Source organism: Patiria miniata, unplaced genomic scaffold (assembly GCF_015706575.1).
Source record: "Patiria miniata isolate m_02_andy unplaced genomic scaffold, ASM1570657v1 HiC_scaffold_23, whole genome shotgun sequence".
In the NCBI taxonomy this organism is placed as follows: domain Eukaryota; kingdom Metazoa; phylum Echinodermata; class Asteroidea; order Valvatida; family Asterinidae; genus Patiria; species Patiria miniata.
The window spans coordinates 5362004-5382371 of NW_024037062.1; the positions used below are offsets into that span (position 1 = coordinate 5362004).

Genomic DNA, 20368 nt, shown 5'->3' on the forward strand with positions numbered 1-20368 from the left:
AACATGGAGTACGTGTTTTCGCGATCATTTGTCCATGCCTTCTCGAAAATACTAATTTCCTTTCCAATATGGTCATATTAATATGAAATATAATACTGCATGTTGTCTCGATAAAATCATAACAGTTTAATTTGAAAAATCGTGTTTTTGTAACTCACGCCATGCTCGCGCTGCGACGAATTGACTCTGTTTTTACCCCAGACACTGCATACAAAAACAAACGCTAATGTAACGCATATCCAGGCACCAGACTATTCCTTATTTGCATATGTGTTCAAAAATCTTGCACATGCAAATGATCCAATACCAGGGTGAGAGAGCAGGCAGTGATGGGCGCGTACTGTTCGACACCCTGGGGACGAGGTTGGGCTGAACCACTTTTTGCGTGAGTGTGCCGGTTATGCAGCCCTGCGGATAACTGAGCCTGCGAGGATAACGTGCGAATTCCGGAGAGATCAGGCCACCGGATAATATAGCGATAACCCCGTTACGCCAATGAATGGGCTAATCCGGCCCACTGTGTAGATAGACCAGATGCATGAAAAGGCTTCCAGTGAATAGCCATTTTGAATCATTTGAACCACAGAGGAATAGATTCCTCCATGTTTGAACATCATTTTGCACGCTCTGGGACCAGCTTTACTAAGCTTGTCTTGTCTTGTTTATAAAATAATGGGGACAAATGGCTGTGTAGTTTGTGTCTTAAGGAGACCACACGAGAGACCACAACAACAACAGTAAGTTTCATCATGCTTCAGCCTTGTATATAAGAGACATTGCGTCCTAGAGGGCGCCCCTTTGGGCTACAAAACGCGTTTTAAACGAAAAGATGTTACTTTTGGAACACGGATCATTTATAAATGGTCAGTGATTGGAAAGAGCCGTAAACGTCCACTCTGAAAAGGGGCACTTCGTCCTGAAATCCCCGAAAAAAAGTGTATTGGTGATGTGTGTATTATGTGTCACGTACACACACAACGTCTACCGTACATTGAATGGACACGGCTGGAAATACGTATGGATACAACCTCGTCCCCAGGGTATTGAGCAGTACGCGCCCATCACTACCTGCTCTCTCACCCTGGTATTGGATCATTATTTTGCATGTGCAGGATTTTTGAACACGTATGCAAATGAGGAGCAGTCTGGTGCCTGCATGTGCGTTACATTAGTGCTTGTTTTTGTATGCGGTGTCTGGGGTAAAAAGAGTCAATTCGTCGCAGCGCGAGCATGGCGTAGTTACGAAAACACGATTTATTTTAATTAAACTGTTACGATCTTATCGAGACAACATGCAGTAACACATTTCATATTAATATGAACAAATTGGAAGGGAAATGAGTATTGTCGAGAAGGCGTGGACGAATGATCGCGAAAATACGCACTGCATGTTTTGAATAACAACACCAAGTACACGATAAAAATCCATTTCTAGCCAATTGCGGTATCCAATCAGGATACAGGAACAAAGTTTCCTATCCAGGGCTTACTATTGGAAACCCAGTTGGAAATAAAGTAAGCACTGGGGACGAGGTTGATATGCATATGGCACAAATCCTCCGCCGCGTCAGAAGTAAACAACCGGGATATTTCGTCTTTTCTCAGGAACAGTGCGACATTAGGTTAGTTTCCTTTTAACCAGACCTTTGAAATAGGATATGTAAACAGAGTCCAAAACATACAAGTTTCGGGAATTTCAGGCCGTAATATATCTCTTTCAAGGCATACTTCTTACATTGTGAAATCATACTTGATAGGCTAGCGTGCCGGGACCTGCTTGCTCTATGCAATAGATTGTCGCTTACATGTTATGTGGCGCCAGTCTTTTGTTGACAAAATTCAATGATTGAAATATGATGCATATACATGTAGACAATGGCCCAAAACGGCAGTGCCGTGTCGAACAGAAGTAAAAGCAAGGGGATTTCCAAAGCCAGACATGTTTATTTGCTATGTATGACCCGGATAGACATTGATTCTTGTAATATGGTATGGCAAACAATCATTTTGCCTAATGTGCACGAAGGGCTTCCGGAGTACTTTTAGGCCGGGTGATCCAGGCGAAACACGTGACATCCTTGAACCAATTAGATGGCGGGCCAGTTACCTCACATCCCTTGCCCAACTCGGCCAGGAAAATCCCATTTCGTCAGTGGGGACGCCTTGGCATTCTTCCAATAGTCACGAGATCAACGCGAGGACTCGGTGCGGGGCAACTCTTGAAATTATTGGGCAGTTGTAGGCTTGGAGAGATTCCAGCGGTGAGGTGCAAGCAAGTGTCTGCGCCCCGTGAATAAATACGCAGCCATAGCTGTATCCTTACGAGTGTCAGGAGATGGATTTGAAGACACTGATCATCGCGTCGTTGATTCTGCTTCTCTTGATAGCTCCTGCAGGTAAGCTGTGTTTTGTAATGTTTTATTCTTGTAACCTTAAAATGGCTTTTATATGTCGTTTGTTGACTAGGTTATGGAAGGTTGAGTTTTCTATGTAGAAACAATAGATCGAGAAAAGAGTCATTGTGGGCATGGAGGTAAGAAATGCTGTGGGCAGGTCAAATGTATCTGTTGATGAAGGATCAGGAAGGAAAACAGTTAATACCAACTGAAGTGATCGAATGGCCCAGCTTGTAAGTTGGGATGCAGGCAAACCCAATCACACGTTCCCCATGTTCCCGGAAGTATACGACATTCGATACTGTTTTATGGCTTAATCTTATTAAAGCCCCGTACGTACGTAGGATCATTAGCAATTACCCTGAAAAGAAACTGAAACCGATTGAATTATCGAAAACTTGCTCAAAGTAAAGATGTAGGCCTACCCTGCAAATTTATTCCGCTTGGAATGATGTGGTTTGGTTTATGGAGGAAATACATAGAAGTTATAGGGGGCCAGCGGTTGGGCGCGCGGATAGACTTTATTGTATGTACCATATAGAGCAATTTTTGTACGTGCGTTAGCTATGATATCCAGTTATAAGACCTAACAATGTGTGTGCTGCTGCTTACGTTTTCTCTCTTTTCTCAAACTGTTAGTAGCTACTAGCTTTAATAGCTTAGTTGGACTATACTTCAGATTTTGAGCAATTATGTTCCGGAAATAATGCACAAATATTAAATGGTGTTAAGGCGGAATATCTCGTGATGCCAGTTGACTATTATGCCGCGGCAGTTATAGACGCGGGTCGAGGCCCGAGGATAGGCTAACAAGCTGATTTACCCGATCATAGATCGGGTAGGGCGTAGTGTTGGGGATGAAAATGTGGGGAGTTAAATGTAAATGGGGGATATAGTTGGGGAGACATGCAGTTATAGAAAAAGCAATTTCTGTGATGTGATCTGAGGCAATTTCTGACCACTAAAACCAATTTGAGCAAAAGATCATCTTTTAAAGTTTTGAGTTTCGAGTAATTGAATCAGCTACATGTATTCTGAGCAATAGAATCATTATTGTAGGCTACAATTTTTATTTGGGGAAGAAAAAGTGGGGGGGGGGGAACCAAACAATGTCCCCGCTTTAATATGTGGGGTGGGGAAGGGTTCCCCGTCCCCCATCGATTTACGCACATGATAATTATGTACCATGGCAACTGTCTGTAAAGTTCCCGTCCGTTAAATTGGCATTTTGTGAGGCAGTTGCATTGGAAAACGTAGTAAAAAGGTTACCGTAGTACACAGGCGAAGGCTGATTGTACAGTTTTGACAATAAATCATAATGCAATAAAACGTGAAGGTGTCATTTGAAATGAAAATGTGGAGTGTTACCATAAAATTACAAACGGTCTGAATCATGGAGGAAGGTCATAATTAAGTTTCAGTATTGGACTCTTAAACAAACGTAAAGTTGAACTTCTTACATTTGCGAGACCGTCTGCGAGGAAAAAGTCGATTCAACTTTTATTCAAGTTGGATCAACCATCTATATAAGAGCAAGTTTTACTCGGCCTCCGAGGAATGTTTGCTCCTGAAACTGAAAGGATCCGAGACCGCGGTCTCCCGCGACGCCAAAATGGCTCCACGTCCGTGGAAAAATGTGGAGGGTGTCTTCCGCCGGGTCGGACACTTTTTCGTCGATTTTTTTGTGACTGCGTTTAAGATCGTGATATTTGAAGCGACGCATCGATCCTTGACCTTCGTTGATCCCAAACAGGCCGGCCTCGGCCCCCTAAATCATAACGCGACACTGAATTATACGTGGCGGGCAGCGAACTCACAACGCTCAGCCTTGGTGGAAGCATGGAGCTACAAACACATGATGGAGCAACAGAGCACTATATCACGTCACCGGCTTGTGCTTCAAATAGCGAGCACCGTAGACCCAACCTCGTTTCCAGGGTGTGGAGTAGGCTGCAGTACGCGTTGCCATCGACGGTTTTTACGCATAGCCCGGAAGTACTACGCAGTGCAGACTTTCGATTGGTCAGACCGCGCAAGGCATACTAATGTTAGTCCTTCTGAGTATTTGTTGCACTCGGCGCCGAGGCGGCAAGCAAAGCATCTATACTACAATCACGAAACGGGGCCCGGCTATTTCCACCCTATTTCCCATAATTCCCTTCCCCATTGAGCCGGCCGCGCCGGCCATCTTGCGTATCTTACGTACGTTCGTTATGAGAGCATGCAGCGTAGGTATCGGGACAACTCGTACCCGGGACAACTCGTACCCGGGACGACTCGTACCCCAAATTTGTGACCTGGGACGACTCGTACCCGGGACGACTCGTACCCGGGACAACTCGTACCCGGGACAACTCGTACCCGGGACGACTCGTACCTTGTACTTTTCTTACCATTTACTTTTCTGTTCCTTTTTAGTTAGATGTAATTGACAAATCCGAAGATGTGGAAAACCAAAAGCCGTTGAGTTTTTGGGAATTGCCAGTGGTGACAAACAAGAGATTGTTCTGGAGAGATTCTGGCAGCTTGCCGATGATTGCGAAGTTCGCCGAATTCGCGGAAGGAGCTATAGCAATCATGAGCTTCGTAACTTATTTGATCTTCATTTATTGCGAAAACTTATTTCTAAAATAAGTGGACAGAGTCATTAAAATTATAAAAATGTTACATATGTCACCTTCTACACTTTTAATGACATTAATTTTGATAACCATCAACAATCCCAGTAGCGTGTCAGTCTTTTGCATAATTATGTGAAATAATTCAAAAGTCACTTAATTAGAATTGTTAGCTTAGTGAGTAGTGTGAGATGCCATGTTTCACGCGTCATTGTGCTCTTTTCAGAGCCACCACATATTCCGAAAAGAGATTGCGTCAATGTTTCTGAAACAGAACGAAAATAAAACAGTATTAAAAAAAAAAAAATCTTCAGGCCAACAACAGAGAGACCTATTTAAATGAAAAACTTTTTCTCTATTTAAAAATGAAAAATGGAAATAAAATAATTGAATAATAATTGGTTAAAAATAAGTATGATAACAGTCGGAACAAGTAAAGGCACAGATACGAGTACGCTGCACAGTGTTTTATTTTCAGACGAGTACGAGTTGTCCCGGGTACGAGTTGTCCCGGGTACGAGTTGTCCCGGGGTCACAAAAATACAACATATAAGACATGTTTCGTTGTTTGGCATTTTTGGTTAGTACTTCAGTAGTGCATTCCGCATAAATGGGGTATTGCAACACCTGTCTAATTTATTTGTAGCTATTGTTAGCCGATGTATTTGTTTTACAAGTTTTCTTCACCTTAGTCGTTATTCTTTTCTTTCTAACTCCTTTACACAGGACTCCCGATGACACCCACATCACATGACCAGCTCCAACCATGCTCCAAGCATGCTCCAGTGCATGCTTCAACCAGTTCCCAAAGCAAGAATCTCAACTCAAGACGAACACACCTATTCTTTCCAGTTCAACTGCAAGATTCCTGCTTTTTCTCTTTACCCATTCAAATTCAAAACACATTTTCCTTCTAGCCATAATTTTATTTTTAGAAGTCATGAAAAAAAGCACTCTTTTCTGCTGTTTTATGTCCATCCTTTTTTTAAAATTATATCCTTGGCTTAGTTGTACCCAGGAATAATGATGGAATGATTACCCGATAATTACTGGCCAAGCAGACTGTGTCGATCCTGGCAAACTTATTTGATAACAAAACAATGTCTTTGATTACCAAATTACATAATCACTCTTAAAATTTCACAACGAAATATTAATACTCGCATACCCCTCCATTTCTCATGAGTTTTCACCAACCCTCATTAAAAAAATGTTGTCCTGTAACTTACAATGCCACTGTCATTATTTATGATTACAGCTTTTAACACAAAAAAACCTGCATTTGCATAATAACCTTTGGCCGTCTTGCTTGAAAGTCTTTCATGGAATGTTTGTGCCTATGGTTAACAAGCCTGGACCGACGTCCCTTGCGAAAATTGCTCCAAAAACTGACTACAATTATATCCCCTGAGTTTTGTCGAAGTACTACCCTGTACAGTAATGAATGCGAATACATTATTACTAAAAAAAATTCTTGTATACCTGATTTCATTTTCACAGTTTTATAATAAATACATTTAACATGTGGTGCTTGACATAATTATGAAGTGCTCCAATATGTCCTTTCTTTTAGTTTTACTCTCTTCTGCAAATAAACGTGTTACAATACTTTGCTATACAACCCCATCACCATAATAAAAACACCAACTGCTATAATGACATTGACTTCTACTTTAATAAGAAACACCCCCTTCACCATAACAAATATAAATTGTTGCCCACTTCCCCGGAAATATAAGTGACCATTCACAGGTGTAACATAAATAGGCATGGGCGTCGCGAAGGGGGGGGGGGGGCACTCCATAAAAGCAAAAAAAAAAGGGGGGGCGTGAAGTCATAGTGGTGTGAATTTAATGGGTTGGGGGGGGCAAAATGTCCCTGCCCCCCTCTGAAACTGATAAATCGAGAATGTGTTGAGAAAAACAGGCATTTTTTGGGCAAAAATATGTTTTGCCCCCTCTAGAAAAAATCCTGGCGACGCCCACACAATATTCAACCCCCACCCCCACTGGCTGCCCCCTTCTCTCCTCTGTAGTGAGAACGATGGATACGACGTTGTATAGGCCAAGATCAAACCGCGTTTCATCTAAATTACCTATTTGTACAGTTGGTGTATACGTCCTTAATGGTTTGGCACCTTGAAAAATCAATGTTCAAATTGACTGGACAATATTCTAGCACAACATTATTTATGAGCGTTATATAATGAGACATCGCATGAGACAATCGGTCGGCAATAAATACTTGATTTCATTCAACTGTTGACAGCAAGACCTTCCTAATTGGCGCGCAATTTAAAACAACATTTAAACGGTATGAATCCCAGCACAAACATAAACCCCCACAATATCAACAATTTCAATGTCACCATCTCCCCTCTATAACAAAAAACATTTCTCCCCATCCCTGGAAATATTTTCCCCCATCCCCGGAAATATTGGTGACACGGTTGACGGGTTTTACGGAAATTGGGCGTTCCAACTAGCACCCTTCACCCTAGCTAGCCCCTTCCCCTATATTGACAATATGTCCTGGACCCTCGCACAATCTCCGCAGGAAATGTTATGTGCGCGCACGTTGCTAAACGCAAATACAACTTAGGTGAGACTGATGGCGAGTCCAAATAGGCTCGCGTGCAGCAGAAGGTCTGATTCTTTATTTGACTTAACAGTTGTTTGGAGTTATTGGAGTTTAAATTATCGAGATTTCATTGTATACAGTAATTATTACGAAACAGTCGCGCGGCACCCGCTAGTAGGAAACAATAGGGACACTTGGTGGCCACGTACCATGGACAAAACATATTTTACCAAGGTCACCATACTACCGTTTGGTGAATACTTTTGTAGAACGGCCAAGTAGAACACGTAAATGGAACCCCTACGTTGAAGCCGCTGACCTCGCACAGTCTCGACTCGCAGAAAAGCCAGCACAGGGGGCGGGCGGCCAGGCAGTCAACGTGAAAGCGCAAACGACGGCAAATTCCTGTGCAAAATGCAGTCACGAAAAATCGATGAAACGGATCGACGGTCCGTATGGGAAAATTATGACGACCCGAAGTGTCCAACCCGGCGGAAGACACCTTCCGCATTTTTCCACGGACGTGGAGCAATTTTGGCGCCGCGGGAGACTGCGGTCTGGGATCCTTTCAGGAGCAAACATCGTCTCGGAGGCCGAGTAAAACTTGCTCTTATATGTATTATAGAGAGAAGTGTCCGACCCGGCGGAAGACACCCTCCGCATTTTTCCACGGACGTGGAGCAATTTTCGGGCCGCCCGCGCGGTCTCGGATCCTTTCAGGAGCAAACATCGTCTCGGAGGCCGAGTAAAACTTGCTCTTTATATAGATGGTGGCGCTGTTCCTGATGCCGCTGTGGACGGTGATTCTGTCCCCAGGAGATAATGTCCCCAGACAACTTTGCCATTCGCTCGTACCCCCCCCCCCCCCCCCCCCGTCCTGCAAAGAGGGCGCTGGTTAGGGCTGATGAGCTTCACAGAATGTTGTGAAGGAGGTACAGATTGACCTTCGCATGCAGCTAGCTTCGCTCGTAGGGCTGATGAGCTTCACAGAATCTTGTGAAGGAAGTACAGTTTGACCTTCGCATGCAGCTAGCGTGCGCTACGCATGATGGGCGCCAGAAGCTAGTTTGTGCGACGCGTTCTACGTCACAGGTCACGCAATTCTATCCAATGAGAGCTCAAATGACGTCAGCCCTGACCGGCGTCCTGTTTACAGGGCGGCAGTCAGTTAATGCCGTGTCACGCGTATCTGCTCTAGTTTCTCGTCCACACAACTGACGGCAACGCGAAGCCAGCGAACGATGGCCGTAAAAAAGGCTTCAGAAAATTCGCAATTTTCATGGCAAACCACAACCGATCCAAACAAAGTTGTTTTAGGTAGTTAAAGACCTACTTCATGCATCTATCAAGGTATTTTTTTTCTCAAAAAAGGATTTCGATGCATTTTGACGATATTATTTCACGGACAAATCGACTAAAATTACCTCATGAGCAGATGAGATTTCCGGTTTTTTTCGAGAATGACGAAAGTCTCCCAAATGTTGAGGTAATCAAACGAAATAGTGAACCTTCATCTACAAAAAATCTCGTGAACGTGATGTCGTTGTTATTTTTTTAAAATTCGATGTACACCTAATGTTTCCAACAACTTCCATTTTTCACAACGCGAAAAGATCGTCGCTATTATACGCCCACTGATTGGTCGAGCTCGCGCTCGAGTATGGCGTGCTTATATTCATAAGTCATTCATTGTGCGCGAATAGTATACAAATATTGAATGCTTTGAGTGGTGTAGTAAAACTAGCCTCCCGAGGTGATCCATGGACATTTTATTTTCCCGAGGCGAAGCCGAGGGAATATAGAATGATCCTTGGATCACCGAGGGAGGCTAGTTTTACTTCACCACGAGATAAAGCATTCAATATTTGTTTTAGGGGCCATTCAGAATTTTCAATGTTTTAAAATTTCGATCTTTTTTCCAAATTGTGGGTGGGTGGGTCAAGCTAAATAATTGAAAATCGAAATTCACTTTCCATGGAAAAAAGAAAAAAAACGAAAAAAACAAAGATAGATCTTTTGACTTGTCTGAACTACGCGCAAGCGTTCCGATATCGCGATGCGTGTTTCTTTTCCAACTTCGTCCCCTGTATGTACTGTCAGTGGCGTATTCCCCATGAACTTGTGATTTCCAATTATTTTATTTCCTCAATCAAATTTGTGGTTGGCTTTTCAGAGCCAGCATTAGTCCACGATCAATTAGGGCCTAAAAAGGGATATTAAATGCTCCGTTTTGTTCCACTACATTTTGTTGATCATCGTTTTGCGTAGTCTGGTTCCCAGACCAAAAGGTTCCGACTATTCCTGATGAATCTTAGGTTAGGTAGCCTCCGGTAATACAATGTATTACAATTTACATCACGTGACTAAAACGGGAGGAATTCCTCCTTTTTCCGAAAGTGTCCGAAGTTTGCCGAATTCATTTCGTCGACAATCGGATAGTGTCAGAGTATTTCCGAGTATAATATATGTTTTATTAACTGCTAATTGCTTATTAAAAAAAAAAAAAAAATAGTTGATAATTAATATCCATTGCTTTTATTTAGAAAACTTGAAATTCAACGACGATTTTGCACTCGGATCGTATACGAGGGGCGAACTTTTTGCTGCGTCGTGCACTAGTTTGAATTTGACGACCGTTACCGGCATTTTCCAAAACGCGGCGTGGTCTCAATTCGGCTCCGCCTGCTAACAGTGCTGTTTGGGTGTCCAACTTTGAAGATTCCAGGTTAAAATTAGTCAATGTTTTTTTACAGAAGTATTAAACTGCATGATATATGAAGCAAGCGATTTATTTTTAAAAAAATTATCGGAACATTAAAAGCTTTATGTGATAAAGCGAATTCGGAAACGAAGTCGAGCTTTGAAAAAGGGCCGTCAATGTCGTCATGTTTCTTTTTAGCCACGGAGGCTGCCTGACCTACAATTTAGACGTGTAGACGTCGGGGGAAATTGTCAGGTCGGGGAACCAGACTATGTTTTGCGCAATTCGGCGCGTTCAATCTTTTTTATTTTTTTTTTTAATTTGCGTCAGTTTTGGCATTTAAACAGTAAATGTCAAAAACAACAACTTCAATGCAGTCAAGTATTGTGAGTTTACGTGAAAAGTGTTTTTAAGAAATTGAAATTGTTTCCGTTTTTGCATGAGACAAATCTGTGTCTTTAATGCTGTATCAATGTCGGATTCAGATTATTCATTTCTTCAAAGGCAAAGTGTGTTAGCATAGATTTTGTATTATACCCCAAATTCTAGGTATCTAACTAATTCTTTTGCTCTTTTTTGGAATAAAGATAATAATTTTTTTGATATGTGGTTGCGAGAACCATTATTTTATTTGGCGCCAAATGCATGATTTATTACTCCGGAGTTCAAGTGCGCAGTGGCGCCATATACTTGGCGTTCGCTGATTGGACGAAAGGCATGAGCTCAGCGCGTGATACCAACGTGATACAAGCAATAATAGACAAAAACCACGCCATAAATAAACTGGGGAAAAAATGTTTGCGCAACGATGGCACAAAAAGGACCTTTGTTTTGTAGGAATGCTAACTGCCTGGGAATTTCCAGATGTGAGAAATTCCGTGGCTGAGAAAATTCTAGAAAGATATGGATTGTGGAACACATCCGGGTCTTTTTTCGGCACGTGCACCACAAAAGGTCAGATGTGTGTGTGAATTCAACCGGGAGGCACTATTCTGTATACAAAACACAAATACCGTCTAGAAAACCCAAGTAGAGAGATATTACCAAGTGTTCAAAAAAAAACCGTGCAGCACAAACTATATGAACTGGAAAAGTTGTTCAACTTACCATAGCTCGGTTGTGGTTTTTCATTGAAAGGAAGAAATTAATATGAATTTGTTTTGTGTTTCAAGATCGAACCTAAACGAATCATCTCAGATACGTTTCATACATCTACAATAGACAAAGTTATGACAGTGTCAGATCGGTATCTTTTTAGAGGCTCGACCTATCTGTCAGTATATGTTTCTACATTTGTATCATCATTAGTAAACACAGTGACTGCATAATAATGTACACATGGTTCAAGGAGCAAAATTGAAGTAAAGACAAGTAATAAAACGCAGTTTTAGGAATTCCTTTTAAACGTTTATAATTATTTGCGACAAACCATAAGCAGTCTTAGGTTGACATACACTGAAAAAAATATACATGAAATTCTTCAGTCTTTAGTAAAGATCTAAACCCCAGTCTAGTTAAAAAGATAAGCATCACGGACTTCTTTCGACTTAAAAAAAAAAACGTTTAAAAAAGTTTTCAGTGAAAGAATACTTCTCTGTGCTTGTAGGGAAAAATTTGCGTTGATTTCAGATGACAGATAAATAAATGGGAGGCGTATGAAATGCAACAATTCTTAGCACATGCTGTAGTGGAGAAAAGTGCTAAACAGCGTCGTTGTATTGTGAACATATAAAAGCATTCAAGTCGCGTTCTTGCACACTTTCTGCAAGTCGTCATAGATATCCTTGAACCACTGCCCCTGCTTTGCATAACACTTAGTGAGTGCACATGAGTGAACGATTCGACTTTTATTCAAAGAAATTTCTATGTACAGTCACCAGACTCTATTCAGTAAAGCCCCCGTCAAAACGAAAGTAAACAATCCACGTGCATAACGCACGGCTACACCATAGTACAGTGTGGCAGGGACACCAACAAGTAACGCAACAACTAAAATATTTTTTAAAAATTGATAAATATTCTGATTGAATTTCGTTAAAAGATACTTGTTGGTGAGGTATCACATATTCTAGCAAATTGATAAAAATGTACAATATTACAATATGCAATTTTGAGGGAAATGGTCAAAATACTGTACAAATAATTTCACTTGATCATATTCACATGGGCGTCGCGAGGGGGGACAAGGGGGGGCACTTGCCCCCCCCCCCGGAAAAGCCGCACACAAAAAAAAGGAAGGAAAAAAAAAAAAAAAAGAGGCGCGAAGACAAAGAGGTGTAAATTTATTGAGTTGGGGGGGGGGGGAAATGTCCCTGCCCCCCTCTAAAACTGATAAATCGAGAATGTGTTGAGAAATACAAGCATTTTTTGGCAAAACAAATTTTGCCCCCCTCTAGAAAAAATCCTGGCGACGCCCATGCATATTCATAATACACAAACCGACAATTTTCATTTTCAGACGAGAAATGAAACATGTACGTCATGTAGGCCTACGTGTATCCAATCGCTATAAAAACTGGACTATTCAACCACTTGACTCCAAGACTACAAGGACCGCAGCCTGTGATGTGATGTCTGCCTAAACCTGATGTTTCCTTTCGCTCGTACCCCCCGCCCTGCAAACAGGGCGGGGGGGGGGGGGTGTTACGAGCGAATTTGTTTCTCAGCTACCTCACGTGACAGGCACAACCTCGTATGTCACATGTCATCCACCTCATCCAGAAAACGACAAAACCACGGTCATGCATCTTTGTTGCTTCCAAAACTGCAACCTGTCATTCCCAACAGCATATCAGCTGGCAAAACACAAGAAAACTGAAGGTCACCAGTGCAAAAGAGGAAGACCGACAACTTCACGCCATCACTGAACTAGACACACATGTACATGGTGTTCAAGTACATGTACATGCAAGTGCATGTACATGTACATGTTCAGTTTTTTATTAATCGAAATTAGGGGTGTGTGGGTGGGTCAAAATAATTTGGAAAAAAAGTCGAAATTTTAAAACATTGAAAATTCTGAATGGCCCCTTATAACACTTTACCCACAGATTCTGCTTGATTTTAATATTTTAAATCATTTAAATCTGAACACAGTTGAAATAAACTTCAATTTCAATACAAAATTTGTGAAAAATGTATTTCTCTCTTCCAAACTACCCCTTCACGAAATGTTTGAACCCAAGTCTGGGGCGCGCTCTCTTTGGAACACTTACGTGCTACGCGCAACGCGCAACGCGCAACGCGCACACCAGCATGCATTTGCACACAAATACCGCGCCGTGCAAATAGTACTTTGGTTGCTAATGGTATAGTACTTTGGTCGCTACGGGTATAGTACTTTTGGCCGTGCACAGAAAGATAGCAAAATTAGAAAGTAACATGTGACTCGCTCTCGGCCAATCAAGACACAGAATCTGTGGGTGAGGTGTTATAACACGTGCTATTCACAATGTTTTCAGGCCAACGTACATGTTCGTCTATCATGAAATCTCGCAAAAGTCTTCATTTTTCAACCCGCGATTTGGACCAAACATTAGAAGTCTCCCGCACGAGTTTCACATGAAAATGAAGCGTATTCTTTCCTCTATCTACTAAGCCTTGCCATTTGTTTCGGCCTAAAAACTATCGGCCCTCGATTTTGTTGATAAAAATATGATTTTGTTTGACAGGCCTTAACACTTTATATTTGTCAAAAGCAGTTATTTTTGTTATCAAAATAAAGCACACGATTTTAACTTTTCACGTATTTAGCCATCTTGGCCAAACAGTGCATGTATCGAGGCACTGTTTGTGTTTTTTTGTAGTCTCGAATAAATCTCGTAAAATCTCGCGTACGCTTTTTGTGCTTGATCTTGGGACGAAAAACTGAGGTCAAACAGGGCTGTGTGCGTGACACGGCTACTGACTGGCGGGGGGGGGGGGGTTACGAGCGAAGCAGCTAGCGCGCGCTACGCATGATGGGCACCGGAAGCTAGTTTGTATGACGCGTTCTACGTCACAAATCTTGCAAATCTATCCAATGAGAGCTCAAATGACGTCAGCCCTGACCAGCGTCCTGTTTGGCGGGGGGGGGGGGGGTACGAGCGAAACTTTGCCAGGGTTGTCTAAGATGTTATAGGTCATTCTGTCCGCCTTGCACAACGGAGATTATGGTCTCCAACGGAGAATATGTTCCCCAGGGGATGTGGTCCGCCAAGCGCGACTCGCTGGAACTACTTTACTATATTTATCTAATCGTCCCCAGCTCATTATATGATCACTCCTGTTGGTCAAGAAACATTACGAGTATGAGAAAAAAGCGGAACCACTAAGGTCTAAAAACGAACATTTTTAGCGTCCCCGCCCGCTTCCTTTTTTGAGACCGCCTCTTAAAAAAAACACACACAACAAAATGATAAATTGTAAATAGTGACATCATTCTGGCCTCTTTGTCCGTTGCATCTAGCTCATATGAAACTGGTATGTCATTCCTGAGTCCAAGTGGCGGCCATTTAAAAAAAAAAGCTGGCGGCCATCTTAAAAAATAGCCCGGTTGGGCGGCCATTTTGTATGGAAAAAAGGGCCTTCTCCTTTTTTTCAAAAAGCAGGACGCCAAACATGGTGTTTTTTTTTATGTACTTTGCCTAATAAAGATTAGTACATGTACAGTGTATGGGTATTAATGAGTGAGACTGGGGGGGGGGTTCCCCTGGGGACAGAATCTCCCAGGTTGGGGACACGTTTCCCTAGGGAGTTTTGCTCCTGGCCCCCCGGACAGTTGTGGGGCTCAGTTATCAGCAGGGCTAGAGTCTCCGATAAACGGTCACCAAACTATTGTGTCCCTGAATAGACACGAAGACGTAATTAAATGATTTATTTCACGACATCGCAACTTCTTTCACGGCGTCGCAAAATGTTCACTGCAATGCATATTTTTTTCGGAACACGAATTCATGACATGCATTCATGTCGTGAATTGTTTTGTCGTGAATATTTTCCCACCACCTTTAATATATAGAGGATCCATGGATGAAGGAATAATTCTGTATCTCCCTCCCCTTTCTTTTCTTGTTGAGTCATATATATATATATATATTGGATATTGTACTTTAGTAGCGCGGCTTATTGCCATTTTGAATTAGGCTGGTAGCGGGCAAACATTACCGTTGTGATTTTCAATTCACGAGGCGGGATTCAGACCTGTACACGTCATACATATCATTTGCTTACATCAGGAGGGATGCCTCCCGATGTATGAAAGATTCACCGTTGGCAACCTCGTCCCCAGCGACCTGGACTTGTGTTGTTATTCACAACGTGCAGTACATGTATTCGCGATCATTCGTCCACGCCTTCTCGAAAATACTCATTTCCTTTCCAATTTGTTCATATTAATATGGAATGTGATACTGCATGTTGTCTCGATAAGATCGTAACAGTTTAATTAAATAGATCGTGTTTTCGTAACTCACGCCATACCCGCGCTGCGACAAACTGACTCTGTTTTTACCCTAGCCCGACTGCGTCTGGCCGTACAGTATTATCGCAAGCTCTGTACTACAGAGCTTGCGATAGTCCCGTACGGCCAGACGCAGTCGGGCTATTTTTACCCCAGACACTGCATACAAAAACAAACGCTAATGTAACGCGAATGCAGGCACCAGACTATTTCTCACTTGCATACACACGTGTTTATCTTGAATCATGCACATGCAAATGATCCAATACCAGGGTGAGAGAGCAGGTAATGATGGGCGCGTACTGCTCGACACCCTGGGGACGAGGTCGCCGTGATAGCTAACTGTCCCCAACCCCGTCCCCAGTGCTTACTTTATTTCCAACCTCGTTTCCAGTAGTAAGCCCTGGATAGGACATTTTCTTCCTGTATCCTGATTCGATACCGCAATTGGCTAGAATTGGATTTATATCGTGTACTTGGTGTTGTTATTCACAACATGCACATGCTTGCACGTGCAAAATCATCCAATACCAGGGTGAGAGAGCAGGTAGTGGTGGGTGCGTACTGCTTGACACCCTGGGGACGAGGTTGAGCTGTCTCCATATTATTTTGAAGTTCAAAGAACAATGGGGATAGGGAACCGGACTAATTATAAAGTATTTCATGGTCCTAAATTCACAACGCGCCGCCACAGCTGCATTCTGCTTGACATCGCGCAGTACGCGTGGCGCGCGCGCCAATATCCATAAAGGAATTAGTATACAAATATTGAATGCTTAGAGTGGTGTAGTAAATAGTACTTTGGTTGCTAATGGTATAGTACTTTGGTTGCTATGCGCATAGTACTTTTGGCCGTGCACAGAAAGATAGCAAAATTAGAAAGTAACATGTGACTCGCTCTCGGCCAATCAAGACATAGAATCTGTGGGTGAGGTGTTATAATTATGACTATACTCGCGAGCTGGACATTCCATTGTATAGCTAGAGGGGTGTTTTGAAGAAAAAAAAAATGAAGTGAAGTTTTTGAACAAATTCCCCTTTTTAGGAAAACGAGGCTATACTCTGAACAGATTAATAGATCACGTTTAGGCTATCAATTTGTTAAGTCGATGTTTAGGCTTAACATTGTCAATTGAATATCTAGTATCTAGGCCTAACGCCTGCATTAGGCAAAATAAAAAAAAAAAACATGTTTAGCGTCCTGCCTCTTTGACAAAAAGGAAGGAGGAGGCCCTTTTTTTTTTTTTTTTTTTTTTCAAAATGGCCGCCCGACACATTTTTCAAGACAACGCGGCCGGGCTATTTTTCAAGATGGTTACCAGCTTTCTTCAAAATGGCCGCCACTTGGACTCATTGACTATTTCCACAGCTTTAAACACGGTATAAAAGTCTAAAAATACGATTTCTTTCGTCAGAGATCGTTAAAATTTATCAATTTTTGTCTTTTAAAAAAAAAAAAAAAAAAAAAAAAGGAGGCGGCCTCTAAAAAGGAAGCGGGCGGGGACGCTAAACATGTTTTTTTTTTTACTTCGCCTTATTGTATATTTTCTGCAAATTTATCTTGGTGTTAATGGTCACATTTTAGTTAATCAATATAACTCAAATAAACCTGTAAGGGAAAATGACTTTCAATCTATATTTATACAGTTGAACCAGGAAAACCTCCAGAGTCCACAGAAGTAACCATACGAAAGAAGACCATAGGCCTACAGCCAAAGGGGGTGAAGAGAGAGGAACAAAACAGAAAAAAAATATGATGATAATGTTTTGTTTCTTAGACCTGTGGAATTTACTGATAATTTACTCGATTTATCTCGAGTGAACAATATCTGAAGTAGTGAAAAATATCTCGACAGCAATTTGAGACAACAATTGGCCGAAGTGAAGATAAGTCGACCATCTCCTAATTGAACAGCATACCGTGGCCTTCATTTAATCATTGCTGTCCAGGCTGCTGTCCCTCTCTTCGCCCGTGTTGGCTGCATAATGGTTGCTTCAGTTAATTTGAAAGTAATATTCATACTTAAAACAGCGGAAACACGATATTTTAGAGAGGTTTGACAGGAGTGTTCGTACTTCAAGGCATTAGGCTTATAGTCTTGTGCTTTTAATTGCCTCATTCTTGCTTCTGCGCATCCGCGCAGAAAATTTGAATTACATGTGATAAGTGAACTGGTCTATTGCCTTTTGTTATTAGATAACGACAGGTGCCCTTCCTATAGTAGCAGGAAGGAGTCTTCAGCAACATTGCATGTATCTTCGTCTTAGTTCTTTCTTTTCTTTTTGACCTTAGAGAGCATGTGGCGACGACGAAGACGAAGGCGTTCCCCACCCCCATCAGGTAACCTATAAGCGCAATTATCAGCCAAAGTTGAAAATAGAATAAATTTCACGATTGCTCTTTAGGGACTAAAATCACAAGTCGAATCGCAAGTCAATAGCAATCAGTTTGATTCAAATTGATTGCGATGGAGGCATTCCGTTGCTAATATTGATCCCCATCCTTATGATTTGGCGTGTGATTTGATTTGTGATTGAGTTGTGATAAATTGTTTTGATTACGACTCGGCAATTTACATTTTTGTGTTTTTATGTCTACTACACTCATCTTACTCGTATAGCAACTACATTGTACCACTGTATTTTCCCTATAGAGGGCGCAATTCATTCTCTAAAAGTGAACACCACTGATCTCATGGAGATCAGTGGTTCACTACGGAAGCTTGAATTGCCTTCCGCGATACCGCGTTACCGTGATAATTTATCACAGAAATCCGGAATTCAAAGATAAATCCTTCCGATACTGCGTTACTGTGATAATTTATCGCAGAAATCCGGAATTCAAAGATAAATCCTTCCTCGATACCACGTTACCGTGATATTTTATCACAGAAATCCGGAATTCAAAGATAAATCCTTCCTCGATACCACGTTACCGTGATATTTTATCACATAAATCCAGAATTCAAAGATGCGTATTCCTCGATACCGCGTTACCGTGATAATTTATCACAGAAATCCTGAATTCAGAGTACGGAAGCTTGAATTGCCTTCCTCGATACCCCGTTACCGTGATAATTTATCTCAGAAATCCTGAATTCAGAGATAATTCCTTCCTCGATACTGCGTTACCGCGATAACTTATCACAGAAATCTGGAATTCAAAGATAATTCCTTTCTTGATACTGCGTTACCGCGATAATCATCACAGAAATCCGGAATTCAAAGATAATTCCTTCCTCGTTACCGATTTGTCTTTGAATTCCGGATTTCTGCGATAAGTTATCACGGTAACGCGGTATCGAGGAATAGGTATCTCTGAATTCCGGATTTCTGTGAGAAATTATCACAGTAACGCGGTATCGAGGAAGGGATTATCTTTGAATTCCGGATTTCTGTGATAATTTATCGCGGTAACGCGGTATCGAGGAAGGAATTATCGAGGAAGGAATTATCTCTGAATTCAGGATTTCTGTGATAAATTATCACGGTAACACGGTATCGAGGAATGATTTATCTTTGAATTCCGGATTTCTGCGATAAATTATCACAGTAACGCGGTATCGAGGAAGGATTTATCTTTGAATTCCGGATTTCTGTGATAAATTATCACGGTAACGCGGTATCGCGGAAGGCAATTCAAGCTTCCGTACTATAACCCGTGAGGTTATATAGACAAAGTAAGACAGTAAGACGAAGTGGTACTTGGGATGATGTGGTTTATTCGGTTGGCTGTGACGCTCTCTGTCTGATTCCTAGATTCTACTGGGTTTTTATACAGTAAATGAACATTCCAATCTTACAGCTATCTTACAGGTTTCTTGCCTTATTAGGAATCGTTCAGTAACTATTGAATATTAATAATACAGAATTGAAGGTGTTTGGTCAACTTGTATCTGGGGGCAGGGCTAGGCAAATTAATAGAACAATCGGATTTCCTTATAAGTCTGTGGGCTGAATCACTGTGGCCTTCCGGTGCAGCCCAGCATCCACCCACGCGGACCTTGTGGCTAAACTGGCCATTCCTTAGATGTGTCTCATTACCAGGAAAGTGGTCCTGTTCCTTGAAGGTCAACGTATACAACTTAAACAGTAAATATAAAACATGATATTTTATCATGGTGATATGTGCCCTCCCCTCGAAGCTTAAGTCTCCGGACTTAAAAGGGAACGTTCGGAACTTTAAAAATAAGGCATATTAGAAATCAACGATAACACTTATACATGACCTGAAGATGAGAAAAAGAAAAAGACAAGTATTAAATGGAAATGTAACGAAATGAATACAGGAAAACAAAATTGCATATCAAACAAGTTAATAAATGAGAATGAGTGTACAGGTAATGCAATCATGTCCATGGCCGGCATTAAAAGCACGAGGCAAAGAAAGGGAATTGAGGCATACAATAAAAATAATACGAACTACAGAGTACAAATGGAATAATCGTAAGTACAGGAAACTGTACACTAAATGATACATACTAGAAGTTAAAACACTTTAACTACAGAAAGCGGATAATAGCAATTTGCACTGAGAGAGAGCTAAAAAATTAGGACATATGCCTATCGTCTGCGCTTATTCTGATATGTTTTGGACCGTTTGGTCTTACGGATGTGAAAGTCTTGGATTAAC

The 20368-nt window shown here is 41.6% G+C and overlaps 1 protein-coding gene across 1 annotated transcript in view; it reads left to right on the plus strand.

Annotated features, from left to right (window-relative positions):
• The first annotated feature begins 2149 nt into the window (after window positions 1-2149).
• The window catches only part of LOC119731301 (sushi, von Willebrand factor type A, EGF and pentraxin domain-containing protein 1-like), a 31571-nt gene continuing 13352 nt past the window's right edge, over window positions 2150-20368 (plus strand). The window contains exons 1-2 of the mRNA XM_038204447.1: window positions 2150-2396; window positions 18029-18076. Of these exons, the coding sequence (XP_038060375.1) occupies window positions 2336-2396; window positions 18029-18076 (109 nt within the window). The 5' untranslated portion in view covers window positions 2150-2335. The remainder of the gene's footprint in view (window positions 2397-18028; window positions 18077-20368) is intronic.